This window comes from Propithecus coquereli, unplaced genomic scaffold, assembly GCF_000956105.1.
Source record: "Propithecus coquereli isolate 6110/MARCELLA unplaced genomic scaffold, Pcoq_1.0 Scaffold51, whole genome shotgun sequence".
In the NCBI taxonomy this organism is placed as follows: Eukaryota; Metazoa; Chordata; class Mammalia; order Primates; family Indriidae; genus Propithecus; species Propithecus coquereli.
Genome location: NW_012150952.1, coordinates 3,639,206 through 3,652,816, shown reverse-complemented (window position 1 = coordinate 3,652,816; position 13,611 = coordinate 3,639,206). Strand labels below are relative to the sequence as shown.

Here is a 13,611-nt window from a genome sequence, read left to right as displayed (position 1 = left end):
TCAGCTCTCTGGGGGCCTTGTATTTCTTGACACTTTGTGTTTATATATTCTTGTCATGTCACATTTTGGTAAAAGTCACTGTTTATAGGTATAAATCCCACAAGAATAGCACTCATATCTGTCTTCCTTACCTTCCTTACTTCCAGGGGACAGCATGTTCCCTGAAACATATTAGGCTCTGTGTACATTTCTTTCATGAATAGTCACATAAATACCTATGGGAATAATTTTGTTTACATTAAGCCATATCATTCCAGAACTGTGAATCCAGGAATCAAAAATATCTCTCATTAAAGGAGTTAATTTGTATTATAACTGAATACACAGGATTTGGAAATTCCGATGAATTCCTAGCAAGGCCAGTAAAGAAGTTATTGTCTGATAAGATTGAAGGATATAAAATGTCTTGTTTTTAGGAACCATCTGAGGATTTTCGGTATTTATCTGATGCAATTATTATGATTTGTTTTCTTATAGAATAGGAAGAAACAGCATAAATTAAAAATAAAGCTTTATAGTAAAACTTGTTAATAGGACATGTGTTTTTTCCCTTCAGATAAAATGATATTGTTGCTGAAAATATTGGATTAGATTTAGTCATGCTAATGATTCAATCATTTATTAAAAAGATATTTTCAAAGGTTATGATCAATATTGTGATTGGAATTATAATAAAACTTTTTAAAAGGGTAATTCATTTATCTAACATTCTCTTATTAAGTATATAAATATTTAAGAGAATAATACTGTAACTAATAATCCTCTCACCTGGCTTATGGACTGATTTATTAACAAATGTGATACATATTCCTATTTAAGATAAAACGTGTCCAGAATTAAAGCAGGAAATGGAAACATTACTATCAGAGGCCATCCATCTCATTAAAAGTCTAGAAACTGACCGGGCAGAAGCTGAAGAAGCTTTAAAAAAACAAAGATCAAGAAAGACAGTGCTTAACACAAAAATTGACGCTTGGTCAATCTGGAAACTTGAAGAACTCCCGTTAGCTGTGCAGAAAGGTAATAACAAGGATTTTTCATATTGCCACTTACTCTATTGGAGAGGCACAGATAATCAATTGCAGCTCTGCATAAAAAAAGTCACCTCTATTTAGAGTGGCCATATTATTTTGCATACAAACTAGGGCACTTTTGAAATATGCTATTAAAAATGATGCTAGGTTCACATTAGTTCACATGAACTGAGACTGCACTGAGCAAATCTAGACCCGTTGTCCTTTGGGTCTGTTAGAAATTCCATAACATTTGTGGTACCCGAGCAGCATGCAAACACTTAGCATATATTTCCTACAATGACTATAGCGTTTGAGTTCCTAGAGATTTGGTAATTTAAAATGATTTCTGGTTGGTGTCATTGGCCACATTTTTAAATCTAGGAAAACTGAAAGAGTTCTAAGTAATATTTTAGGAACTACATGCATCTGTTTTTGAGAATTTGATAGTAAATTTGCTTTGGGAACTTCTAGTAGGTATTTAACCTTAAAATGTTTCCAAGAGTTACGCAAGTAATAAATATTTAAGAAGGAAACTCTTTTAGATCACAGAGTGAGGGACCTATGGTGAAGGATTAAAGAATCTAAAAATATGAGATTTGTTTTTCCTACAAACATGGCTATCAAAACACTCTGACTACCAGATTCTGCCTGAGGCTGGGAGTTTTTTATCCTTTCATAAGGTAAATTTTAATTAAGGATACACATGCTTTATAAGGTTTTTTTTTTTATTAGGGTGCCTTTAAATCTATCATTTAAACCAAGAAATCTTTGAGAGATAAAATAATGTTATTATTACCCTAGGACAACAGTCATTAATTCAAATTAGATGTCATAGTGTACCAACCCTAACACTTTTGTTATAATTTCATAAGTCTTCTGAAACTGTGGTTTTATAATGTGTACAGTATATACATTCCAGGGAGTTGTAAGAAAAGATTAGAATTTTAATTTATATTTTTAAATTTGATTCTTTTTGTAATTCTCTATATAAATAGAATTTATAATGTGCAAAATCTATTAATACAACAGTAGATATATAATTTATAAATGCAAGCATACATATATATTGGTGCTTTAGAGGCAATGAGGCTACGATAGGGTCAAAATAGTCACCCTGAGAAATTCTGTATTCCAGTAGATTCTTGAGCAGACAAACTCACATACACATTCACAAGGAGTCATCTTCAACCTTTCCTTGTTAGTAGTAGTAGAAAAGTTAATGTTGAGGGCTTGTTTTATTTAATTTTTTTGCTGATTAATTTACATATAATTTTATATACCCTTTATAAGGGTACTTAGATAATTGTAGTTTGGGAACTCTGTGGAGTTTTACTTAAGGAGTTGTTAAAATTAAATTGAGATACATGTGTGCACATTCTAGGTGCTTAGTAAATGTGTTTTGAACGGTAGACTAAATCCTTGTCATGGGTAATAATTTATTGTTTGGGTTGCCTTTTAATTAATACTATTACATCTACTTTAAAAATTGAAATTTATGTTTATCTGCTTTATTTTATGTAAGTAACCAACATATGCAATGACATTTAAATTCGTTATTACTATATACATACTTTTTTACTTAAGAGCTTTCTGTTTAAAACACATTCCTGCAAAGATATGTGCTCTCAGGAATCTGCTGCTTTTATATTGATATACATGTGATATAATATCTAAATGTTATGAATTTGTTTACAAAGTATGGAATTATATGTTTTCATTGTCTTTAAATTCTCAAAATCTCTACCACATAAAACAGAAAAAACTTTTAATCTCCTAAACAGCCTTGACATTAACCATGATGTTTATTTTACATTTAGATATTCTTTTATAAAAGTAAGGAAATTCACTTCTTTCTAGATATCGTCTGGTTACTCCTGCAGATTCATCCCTCCCCGCAACTTCCCACCCCTATTTATATCTTTTGTGGCCCAGGAGGCTGACTCAAAATGGACTGCATCAAAGATCTATTTTGTATTCTGTCTTCCTGTTGGGTTCAACCAATGAGAGTTAGCAGCAAGAGACCATGGGGAGATAATGAAGAATGAGGCAGGGGTATTTATAGCACTGGCTACCTTCCTCTGTGCTTGGTCACGATAAAGTGACTGCATCCCCCTGCTGAAAATGACAGCCCTTGGCATCCAATATGTAGCCAATTATCCAGTAAATGTTTTATCTTTTCCCTGTCAAGAGAGATAACTAGAAACAAGTTTTCCATCATGAATTGGGTGCTATGAAATCCTACAAATTATAAAATTGGATGTGCACAGCAGTGTTCACTTGCAAACTAAAAGAGTACGTACATTATACCCAAGCAGTATCTGAAGACACAAATAAACTAATGACTCAGACTCCTCTGGTATTCCCATTGTACCTGCTTCTATAGATTCCCTGTCTTTCCCATAACACATTTATGGCTCCATGGGTTCTTCCATATGACCATCTAATGAAAGGGGGGGGAGGGGAATCACAGCCCTGGCTTATGAGTGGATTTGAATGGTATATAGACACAATTTGGAGAGTTACTGCATCCCAGTGCCAGCATTGAAAAGGTAAAAGCAAATCACACCAGTGGGCAGAATTTTAAAAACTCCTTGAAAAGGGAGAGATTGCTCCAGGTACATATGGGAAGTGGCAAAAGAGATGGTAGGGTGGTCAGAGACTTGGAAAAAATATGAATTGTACGATTGGTAAAAGGGAGTGTAAAAGGTAGATGACCTTTCAGAAAGGACAGAGTATGAAGATAATTGTGTTCCATATATATGCTCACCAGAATGCCTCTAGCGTGGAAGAAGGTCACAGTAATTTATGGGGTGCTAAGTCTTCTCATTTTGTTTTGTTTTGCATTGTTTGTCTCATGAATTATTTAGTTGTTACTACAGTAATGCTTTGTAACAAATCACCTCGGATCTCAGTTGCATACAATAGTAAACATTTTTTTTTCACTGATGTGTCTGTAAGTTGGCTAAGGAGGCTCTTTCAGGCTGAAGATCCAATGGCCTTGGCTCAAAGCTGTGTTGGGTTAAGTTCTACTTCATATGTCTCTCATCTTACTTGGCTAACAGCTTCCCAGGGGGCATTGTTTTCACAAGGGAAATGGCAAGACTACAAAAGGGTGAGTAGAAACATAGGAGGCTGCTCAAAGTGTCAGTTTGGAACTAGCATACTTTCAGTTCTTTTCACGTCCTTGGGCCAAAATAAGTAACACATTCAAACCAAGAATCTATGTGACAAGAAATTATTTCTACCCCAAGGGGGAGGAAAGTGTACAGCAGTCCAATGTGTTGTATCTTGCTTCTGTTAGCTATCCCTGATATCGAGTTGTTTATACTATGGTTTCAACATATTTTATAGTGCTCTCATCTTCAATGGTTATTATTTTTTATAGAAGTCTAGAATTCTTTTCTTTTTGGTCTCTACTGGAATCCTGGGAGTTTTACTCGTTCTAGACCACTTATCATAGTAATTTCTTAGCTGAATTTTGATCTCTAAACCTTTTTTTTTTTTTTTTGTAGCAAATGCTGTTTATTTTGAGCATCTGGGTGCAGATGGGTGGAGTCCAAAAAAGGCGTCCATGAGAGAAAAGGGGAGAGCCTTGGGTTTTATAGAGGGTTTTTCTGGGAGGAGTAAATAAATTATTTTTAAACAACTGGGAGGGATAAGGAAAGTAAATTCCCTTCTTGCATTCCATTCCCTTATCACCCTAGGGAACAACCAGAGGGATAAGCATCCTTATCAGGAGGGATGAGGAAAGTAAGTTCCCCTTTTGCATTTCATTCCCTTATCTCCCTAGGGGTCTGGCAAAGGCTACTGCCTAATACACCCCTAGGAAGGGGAGAGGGGTGGGTTTTGTAGAATGTTTGGATAAAATTTGGGGAGGGTGAATTCTTTAAATCTAACATTCCACCCATTTTATTATATACATGTAAAAAAAGGACGGGGCAAGGTATGAGAAAGGGGAGAAAATTAAAAATTAGAAAGATTGGGAAGCAGGTGTCGTTGTCTTTCCCAGCAGGTTGCCTACTAGTTTGGGAGAGAAGCAGCAAAGAATAGGAAGAGCTCAAGATTGAGCTTTAGCTGTTATTAGAAAATTAGGAGATTCAAGGCCACCCTAACATTCCACCCTTTCCTTTGTTAAAATTGAATTTCTATTTAACATGAACTCAGAAAGTTGGGTAAATGGGCGGAGATCTTTCTTCTGTAGCTAGTTCCTGCAAAGAAAGGGCATAGAGATCTTTTTATGGAGTTCAGTGCAATGCGCACTACCCGAAGGATGGACATATTTGAAACATGGACTTGGGGGGAGGGGAACCAAGGGCAACACACGTAACCTAAACAAAGAAAATAAATAAAATACAAATTAAAACTGTAAAAAAAAAAAAGGAGAGGGTTGAAAATGCATGGTCTTGAAGTTAGAATAGAGGCAGGATGGGGTTTCACTGGAGAGACATGAGAAGCATACAGAGGAGGCAAAGCACAATAAGGAGCCATGTATACCACAGCATATTATCGGAGCCTGAGACCGCTGATGGGCTGGACCTTCAGGGAGCTTGCTGTAGGTGGAAGCAGTTTCTAGAGGGCCTGTAGGTTTGAGTCTGGAGAGATGACTCTCAGACAGAATTCCCAGAAGTTCAGCTGTAGTGGTGGAAGCAGTGAGAGAATTATTTGAAAGCTGAAGGAGGCCCTATTTATTCTGGGAAATCCTTGAGTAAAATCTAGTCTTTAGACTATAAATGTTCTGGTCCCTTTAAGAAGTCAGTAGTGCTTTTCATCACTGGCAGGTAGGCACCAGGTGGGGCTAGTGGAGGAAGACAAAGGAACCGAATTTACTAATTCCATTTCTTGAAATCAGTCTTTACAATGTCATATGCCTGTCTTTTTGCAATAGCCCTTAGGCCTAGAGAGGATGAGTAAGGTTGGGCCAGGTGGAATTTAATAGTTTAAATCCTGGAGATACCTTTGTTATTTACTTAATACTACTTCAATGGCTTTTGAAAGTAAAGCAAGAAAATTAATAATGTTTTAAATAAAAGTCATAACTAAAATTTTCTAATTATAGTCAACTGGTTCACATACTAAATTCCTTCATAAATTCCCTTTATAAACTTTATCCCAACCTGCACAGACCACCTACAAAACATGCATAAAACGTTCTGTTTTGTCCTAACTTTGCCATTTTGTGTCCAAACCACTGGGGTCAGTCAGAGCTGGGTCTCCCCAGGTGATGACATGGACCATGTGGCCAAACAACTGGTGATGACCTGGATCAAACCAGTCATTTTAGGACAAAAAAATCCACAAGATCTTTCTTACCAAAATATATTTCCACACTTAACTGCCTTTTTACATCTCTCTTACTCACAAGTTACTTTCTATTTTGTTTTTAATGAAATATTTGATGTAAGCCAATTAATTAGAGTTCTTTTACATATTTTGGTAGGGAAACATTATATATATGACATATGTGGACACGCAAACATATAGACATATAGAAGAAGATAGTTTTAGGTGAAACAAGGTAGGAAGTTCTATAGTTTGAAAGCTCTGAGCATATCAAGGAAAACATTGTATGCAAAGTTCTAGTTTTTCCTATAAGTCAGAGGAAGGAAGCCATAAGATCTTTTCCCAGTGGGGGTAAAATTGGGAAGCACAAAAAAAGGGGTGGGCAAATATTTTATCTCCTAGCAGTGAGAGCAGCTGTGGAATACACAGGGGATTTGTATTTTATCTTTTACTCTGACGATGGGGATAGGAAAGGGAAATAGAGGCCCTGAAAATTCAGGAAGAGTACAGGGCATGCCTCCAGCATTAATTCTTACTTGTGCCAGAGAGTTACCTAAGGCTGGGCCATGCCGGTGTGTCAAAGTTCAGTCTGTTCCAAAGCCTGATGTGCCCGTCAGACTGAAGCAGCTTCAGAGGGTCCGTGGGTATGGAGGATGTCCGTTCCGGGTGGGGCAGCCAGTTCCGCAACACAAGTTCAATCCTCCCATTTTAAGAAGAGGGCACTCGCTCTCCCAGTCCCCTTTCTTTTGTCTAAGGGGGCATGGTCCTGGCGGGGCCCATTTCCTGAGGCATTTTTACTCTAGAGACCCAGAGTCCTAGTGGAGGCAGGGCTCAGTTCCTGCGGAAGAGTGTGGCCTTGTCATCTACTTGCCTGGGGCCCTTTTGAGTAACTCTTTGGAAAAGCTCTTTGCAGGGGCAGCCACTATTTGAAAAGCTTTTTCTGTTTTTTTGGGGGGGCTGTTGTCAGTCCCACTCTTCTTTTTTCCTTTACCTCTCCCCATCTTGGTTATTAAAGACCTTGAAGGCCAGGTTTAGGAGATCCTTTTGTGGGGTTTGAGGGCCTTCATCTAATTTCGGGGGCTTGTGCCTGATGTCAGACTCGGCTGGGAGACAAAATGCATATTGAGGAGAAAAGTTCCCTCAGGAGGTCTTACTTGATAATCCCATAATGGGTCTGTTCTACTGGCTGGGCAGGGGTACGTCTATGGATTTCATCGCCATGTACCTGGGCATTAAGCCAAACTCTCTCCTTCTGCTCAGAGGATAGAATAAAGGAAAGAATAATGTAGAGGTCATGCCAGGTCAGATCATAAGATTGAGTTAAATGAAAAGGACATACGCCCACATGATGCCTTCCACCTCGGTCCCCCCTACCCCGGGACTTGGGCAGAACCAGAGCAGGTGGTAAGGGGCCGGGAAGAGGACAGGGGCTGGTGTGTAGTAGGAAGATTTGAGCTGGATTACAGCTCGTACAGAGTGAGGGTTGAAAGTGGAGGGCAAAAAGGCTTGGACGTGGGGAATCTCAGACCATTTGCCATGGTGGTGACAGAAATTGTAGTGAGACCTCTGAGGAGGCTCCCCAAAGGGGTAGTTTTAGGAGGAATAGGCTGAGAGTTTCCCATGTTTTTGGAAAGAGTAGGAGCCACACAGGGCCAATTCTACTCAATTCTAGATGTCCCCAGAACGAGGGAATGGCATGGGAGTAACGAATGAGCGACTAGCACTAGGCAAGTCAGAGCAGGTGTCCCTGTGTCCAACTAAAGCCCTAGGGGCCGAGGGTCCTCTAGATTACCAGAAGGATTTTTCGAGTAGAGATGAGTAAATGAGAAACGAGAACAAGAGGGATTGGTAAAACGAGAACGAGCTTGCGAGCTCCCTACTCACCAGCAACAGGATATCTCAGGGTGTAGATTTTGGAGGTCAGCAAGGAAGATCCGAGTCTCCGTCTGGTACCTGTCTCTCAGCTTGGTTCAGGAGGGTCCGGGTGGACAATTACCTTACCTAGGCCGAGCTAGAATGCTCTGCCTACCCTCCAGAATCAGAGACAAGTTAGAGAGAGGCCCCTGCATGGCTCAGGAAAGATCCGTGCAAACCTTACCAATGACCCAGGGACCCAGAGGAAGGCAGGACTTGGGAGTTAGGCCAGGACGAGCTGCCACTGCCTGCTGCTTCCTGAGTTTCAAGCCTTGCCTGCTAGAGTCCTGGAGGCCATGTCCACCTGGTGTGCCCTCCCAGGTTTTGGCACCAAATGTTAGGTCCGGAGCCAAGAGGGAGACACACGAAGCCTCATGTGTAGTAAAATGCTGTTTATTTTGAGCATCTGGGTGCAGATGGGTGGAAGCCAAAAAAGGTGTCCACCTCTAAACCTTTGTAAGTGTCAAGTTGGAGGGTTTTTTTATTTCCTTGAAGTCAATTCTTTTTCTATTCAGGGTCCATTTATTGAGTTTTCTATCCATGGCCAAGATATTTAAGCCCAAAGTTGTTAGCATATTTTTAATAGCTAATTCAATTTCTTTTTTGGTTTTAAGTCCCTTTTGTTTTCTATTTCTTCCTGAGTCAGTTTTGATAATATATGTCTTCTGATGAACTTGTCCATTTCATTTTAGTTGTTTAATTTGCTGGCATAAATTTGTTTATGATATCCCCTTATAATTATTTTAATTTATGTAATAACAGTAATGAGAGCATTTCTTTCATTCCAAATTTTGGTAATTTGTGCCTTGTCTCTTTTTGTCAGTCCAGCAATAGCTTTTTAAATTTTGTCAATCTTTTTCAAACATCACTTTGGCTTTATTTATTTTTCTACTGTTCTTCAGCTTTGGTATCATTGCTTTCTTCTCTGATTTCCTATCTTTTGGTTGCTTTGGGAATAATTTGGCCTACTATACTTCTTTTGTTATAAAGCTTTTAAGCTTTGATTACTTACTTGACACCTTTTTTCCTTTTCTAAAATTGTCAATTAAAAGCTGTAAATTTCCTTTTAAGAACTTCATTAGTTGCATTTTATAAATGTTCATATGCTGTGAGTTCATTATTATATAGTTAAAAATATTTTCTAAGTTTTTTGTGATTTATTTTTGGACCTATTATTTATTTAGAATTTGCTGTTTAATTTGCAGGTATTTGGGGATTTTCATAAAATTTTCACAAATGTCTTTCTGCTATGTCTCATTTAATTTTATTGTGGTAAGAAATGTTTTTGAGTTGTTTCAATCATGTTAAAATTATTTGAAGTTTATAAATTGCCTAGAACTTTATTTGTCCTGGAGAATGTTCTGTGTGGTCGAAATTAATATATAAGGGCTGTCCAGAAAGTATCCAGCCATGTAACCATTCTTATTATATTAACAATGGCTGGATACTTTCCAGACACAAACCCTCGTATATTCTGCTGGTGTTGGGTAGAATATCTCTATAAATATCAATTAGATCTATTTGGTTCATAGTGCTGTTCAAATCTTCTCTCTTTAATGATTTTCTGTCTAGTTGTTCATTGAGTTGTTGAGAATAGGGTATTGAAATTTCCAACTATGATTTCAGCTATGAAATCAGAAAAGAAACCAATGATATCAACATTGTTTTTTCAATTGTCAGATTTGTTCATATATTTTGACTTTTAAAAATCATTTAAAATGTCCTGACAAGTAGCCAAGAAAGTAAGAAATGCAACAAGATCAACATTTAAGTTAGAAATGGGAATTGCTGGAAATAAGTAGGCATCAGTGTCAGATTTAGCCTTGAGAGAGTCTTCAGAACCCTCATGTCCTTGGGTCCCCATTTTGATATATCTGTAGGGTACAGGGGACTGGAAATAAAGCCTAAGGTTCACCCAAAGTGATAAATCTAATTAGAGATCATGACATGAAATTGAGGATCCAAAGGTCTGTATCTTCAGCATGAGAGTGAATCCTGAATAAAACTGTTGCTCAAATTGAATGAAGAGCAAAGAACCTTGCTTGTTTCTCTTAGTCAGTGGAGAAAACCAGTGTTCCCTGAACATTCCTAATGTACTAATCTCAACTGGATTCGTGACTCAAATTCCTGTTGTCTGTGTGTCTAAAAGTTGTTAAGTGAAGAATGTCACTTAAATGTTCTATGGGTAGGTAGTAAAGTCGGGCATCTGGGAGAAACAAATATTCCCCTGAAGACTAAAACTTCAAACTAGACACAAATTATTTTAGATAAAGTTCTGAGAAAAGAAGTAGCTTGATATCAAATATTATAAAACACAGGAAGATTTCAGTTCAATGGGTAAGAATTAATAGAAACAGACCACAGAATTTTATTCAAAATTTGTCAGATATTAGATTATACATGAGATTATAAAATAAGTATTGATATTTTTCAAGAAATAAAAAGAGAGGTTTAAAATAAAAGCAAGGACAAGAAGTTATTTTTTAAAGAATGCAGAAAATAGAAATGAAAAATGTTACTAGAAATGAAAATATATTACTTAAATTTAACAATTCAATAATTGGTTCAATTGTTTATTAAACTCAGAAGAGAGTAATAGTTAACTGTAAAATTTAAAGAAATTGCATGAAACACATCACAGCAACACAAGGAGAAAGAAAATATAAATAAAATATTTAAAAGCATGGAATACAGAATGAGAGTGTATAATGAATATTTAATAGCAGATTATCATGGAAATAACAATGGTGATACTTTACAATATGATGTTTGACTCTTTCAAACAAAAGTCTTACTGTCTAGTTAGTGAGGGTAAACAAAGCAGGAAAGTGATGGTGCCAAACAGTGCACATATCCAAGAAATTAGAAAATGTGTACAAATGTATCATTAAAAACTTATCATTAAAATTATCTTCAAATGTGTAAGAAAAAGCCAAGTCATTGAAGGAAAATCAATAGCTTAAAAAAGAAGAGGGACTCAATTATTTATCAACATATGACTTTAGAATTTATAACAATATAATTAAAATAAATACAAAGACGAAATGCAATAACAAAATGGTCAAATAATGAAAATGTATAATTCAGAAGATATAGAAAGCTAAATGTTGGCTCATTAGAAAAAGAATAGTGAAAAGAGAGAATAATAGAAAACCAAAAGCAAGATAAGTCAAAAACACAAAACATATAAATGAATCAGAATAGGAATGATTCATTAGTGATTAGTATTAATAAAGATAAGAACAAATTTTTAAGAATATTATTGAAACTTTGATAAACTGAATAAATTTGTAGAGAAAAATGGCTCGATGAATAGATAACCAAAATATTCACATAGCCATTAAAGGAAAGATTTTGACTCAATGACTAATAATTGTTCTCCACAAAATAAATATGTACATTCTAGGACCGTAGGGCTTAATATGCAATTTTAAACTTTCACAAAATTCTAGAGGAAAAAAATAAAAAGAAACTACGCTAATATAAGAAGGTAGCAATCATTATAAACCACAATTAGATGAGGAAGGTACAAATATGAAAAATTACAAGCCTAAATCATAAATATAAATGCAAAAATCTTAAATGAAGACATCAACAAATCCCATAAAGAAATTTATAATGAATGTGAAAAAAACCCAAACTAGAGAACCTACTTTTATTCCCAGAATGCAATATTAGTTTAATTTTAGAAACTTAATATAATGAGGAAATATTTTTGTCTAATTTCTCTAAAAATTATCCTGGTCTGTTGATTGTGATTTAATTAAATTTTAAATTTATAAATTAATTGAGGGAAATTTTCATGCTTAAAATTTCAAACATTTTTATAAAGACCACTTTTTATGCATTTATTTAAATTTGCTTTTATGTTGTTTGATAACATTCTGTCATTTTCTTCCTACAGACTTTGCTCAGTTCATGTTAAGTTTATTACTGGATTTACACTGTTTATTTTATGTTTCAGTTTTGCTGTGTTGAGATTATTCTGTTTTCAATATATTTTTTATATAGATAAGCATTTTTGTATATTAATTTTACATGAACTATCTTATGATTTTAATAATTTTCAGTTGATTCTTTTGTGGGTTTTGTTATATAATTGTATAATCAGAAAATGATCATTTTTGTCTTTTTCATTCTGATATTTAAGACTCCTATTTCATCATTTTCCTTCTAGGTGGTTCTGAAAGGCCTCTGCTCTTGAAGTTCTTCTCACTTCAAAGCAAGAGAGTACTTTTATATAATGCTCAATACTTACATTGATCCTAATAAACAGGATTTGTACTAAAACAATTTTAGCATATAAATATATTTTTAATCCTTTTGATAACGAATGAAGAAAGTAATATATTACAGTATTTCTTTATATTCAGTAAGATTCACAGCTAAACATTTTCTGAAACTAAAATAATTCATATTTATTTATTATCAAAGATTTCCTTCTGATCTCTGGATCTTTTGTTTTAAAATCAGATTTTTTTGCTTCTTATTCTACATCTAGAACACGAAGCTTATTTAAGAGATTTTATGGAATTACGATGGCATCTTGAAGATAAAGTTAATAAACGAAAACATTTTGAGGAACAAAAGACACAGTTAGAAGAAGCGAATGCAAAGATTCAAGCAGACATAGACTTCATGTCTGAACGTGGCCCTCTGCTGAAGTCAAAGCAGAACCAAGAACTTGAAGCTCTGAAAGAAATTTACATGAAAAAAAGAGAGGTAAATGAATAAATGAATGGATATGCATTTCACAAACTGTTGTGCAAAAATAGTTCGACCCTTAGAAATTAATATTATTGTAAAGGTTTCATTTTCAGTGAAAATTGACCTGCTGTTTATCTACACACACTATCATCTATTGGTATTCAAGTTAACTATGTCTTCTTCCCTTATCTTTATACTTAGAAGTATTTTTTTTTCTTTTTTATTTCAGCATATTATGGGGGTACAAATGTTTAGGTTACATATATTGCCCTTGTCCCACCCGAGTCAGAGCTTCAAGCTCTTCCATCCCCTCAAAGGCAATCACAGCAACAATAAAAATAAATGAGACCTGATCAAATTAAAAAGCTTCTTCACAGTCAAGGAAACTAACACGAGAGCAAACAGACAATATAGGAGAAAATATACTCATGCTACACATTTGATAAAGGGCTGATAGCTAGAATCTATATAGAACTCAGGAAAATCAGCAAGAAAAAAAATCAAACAACCCTGTCAAAAAGTGGGCAAAGGACATGAACAGAAACTTTTCAAAAGAAGATAGACTAATGGCTAGCAAACATATGAAAAAATGCTCAACATCCCTAATCATCAGGGAAATGCAAATCAAAACCACAATGAGATATCACTTATCTCCAGTGAGAATGGCCTTTATCAAAAAGTCCCAAAACAATAA

The 13,611-nt window shown here is 35.5% G+C and overlaps 1 protein-coding gene across 1 annotated transcript in view; it reads left to right on the top strand.

Annotated features, from left to right (window-relative positions):
- The window catches only part of CCDC178 (coiled-coil domain containing 178), a 466,106-nt gene that overhangs the window by 30,311 nt on the left and 422,184 nt on the right, over nt 1-13,611 (top strand). Inside the window, 2 exon segments of the mRNA XM_012656574.1 lie at nt 820-1,020; nt 12,712-12,932. Of these exon segments, the coding sequence (XP_012512028.1) occupies nt 820-1,020; nt 12,712-12,932 (422 nt within the window).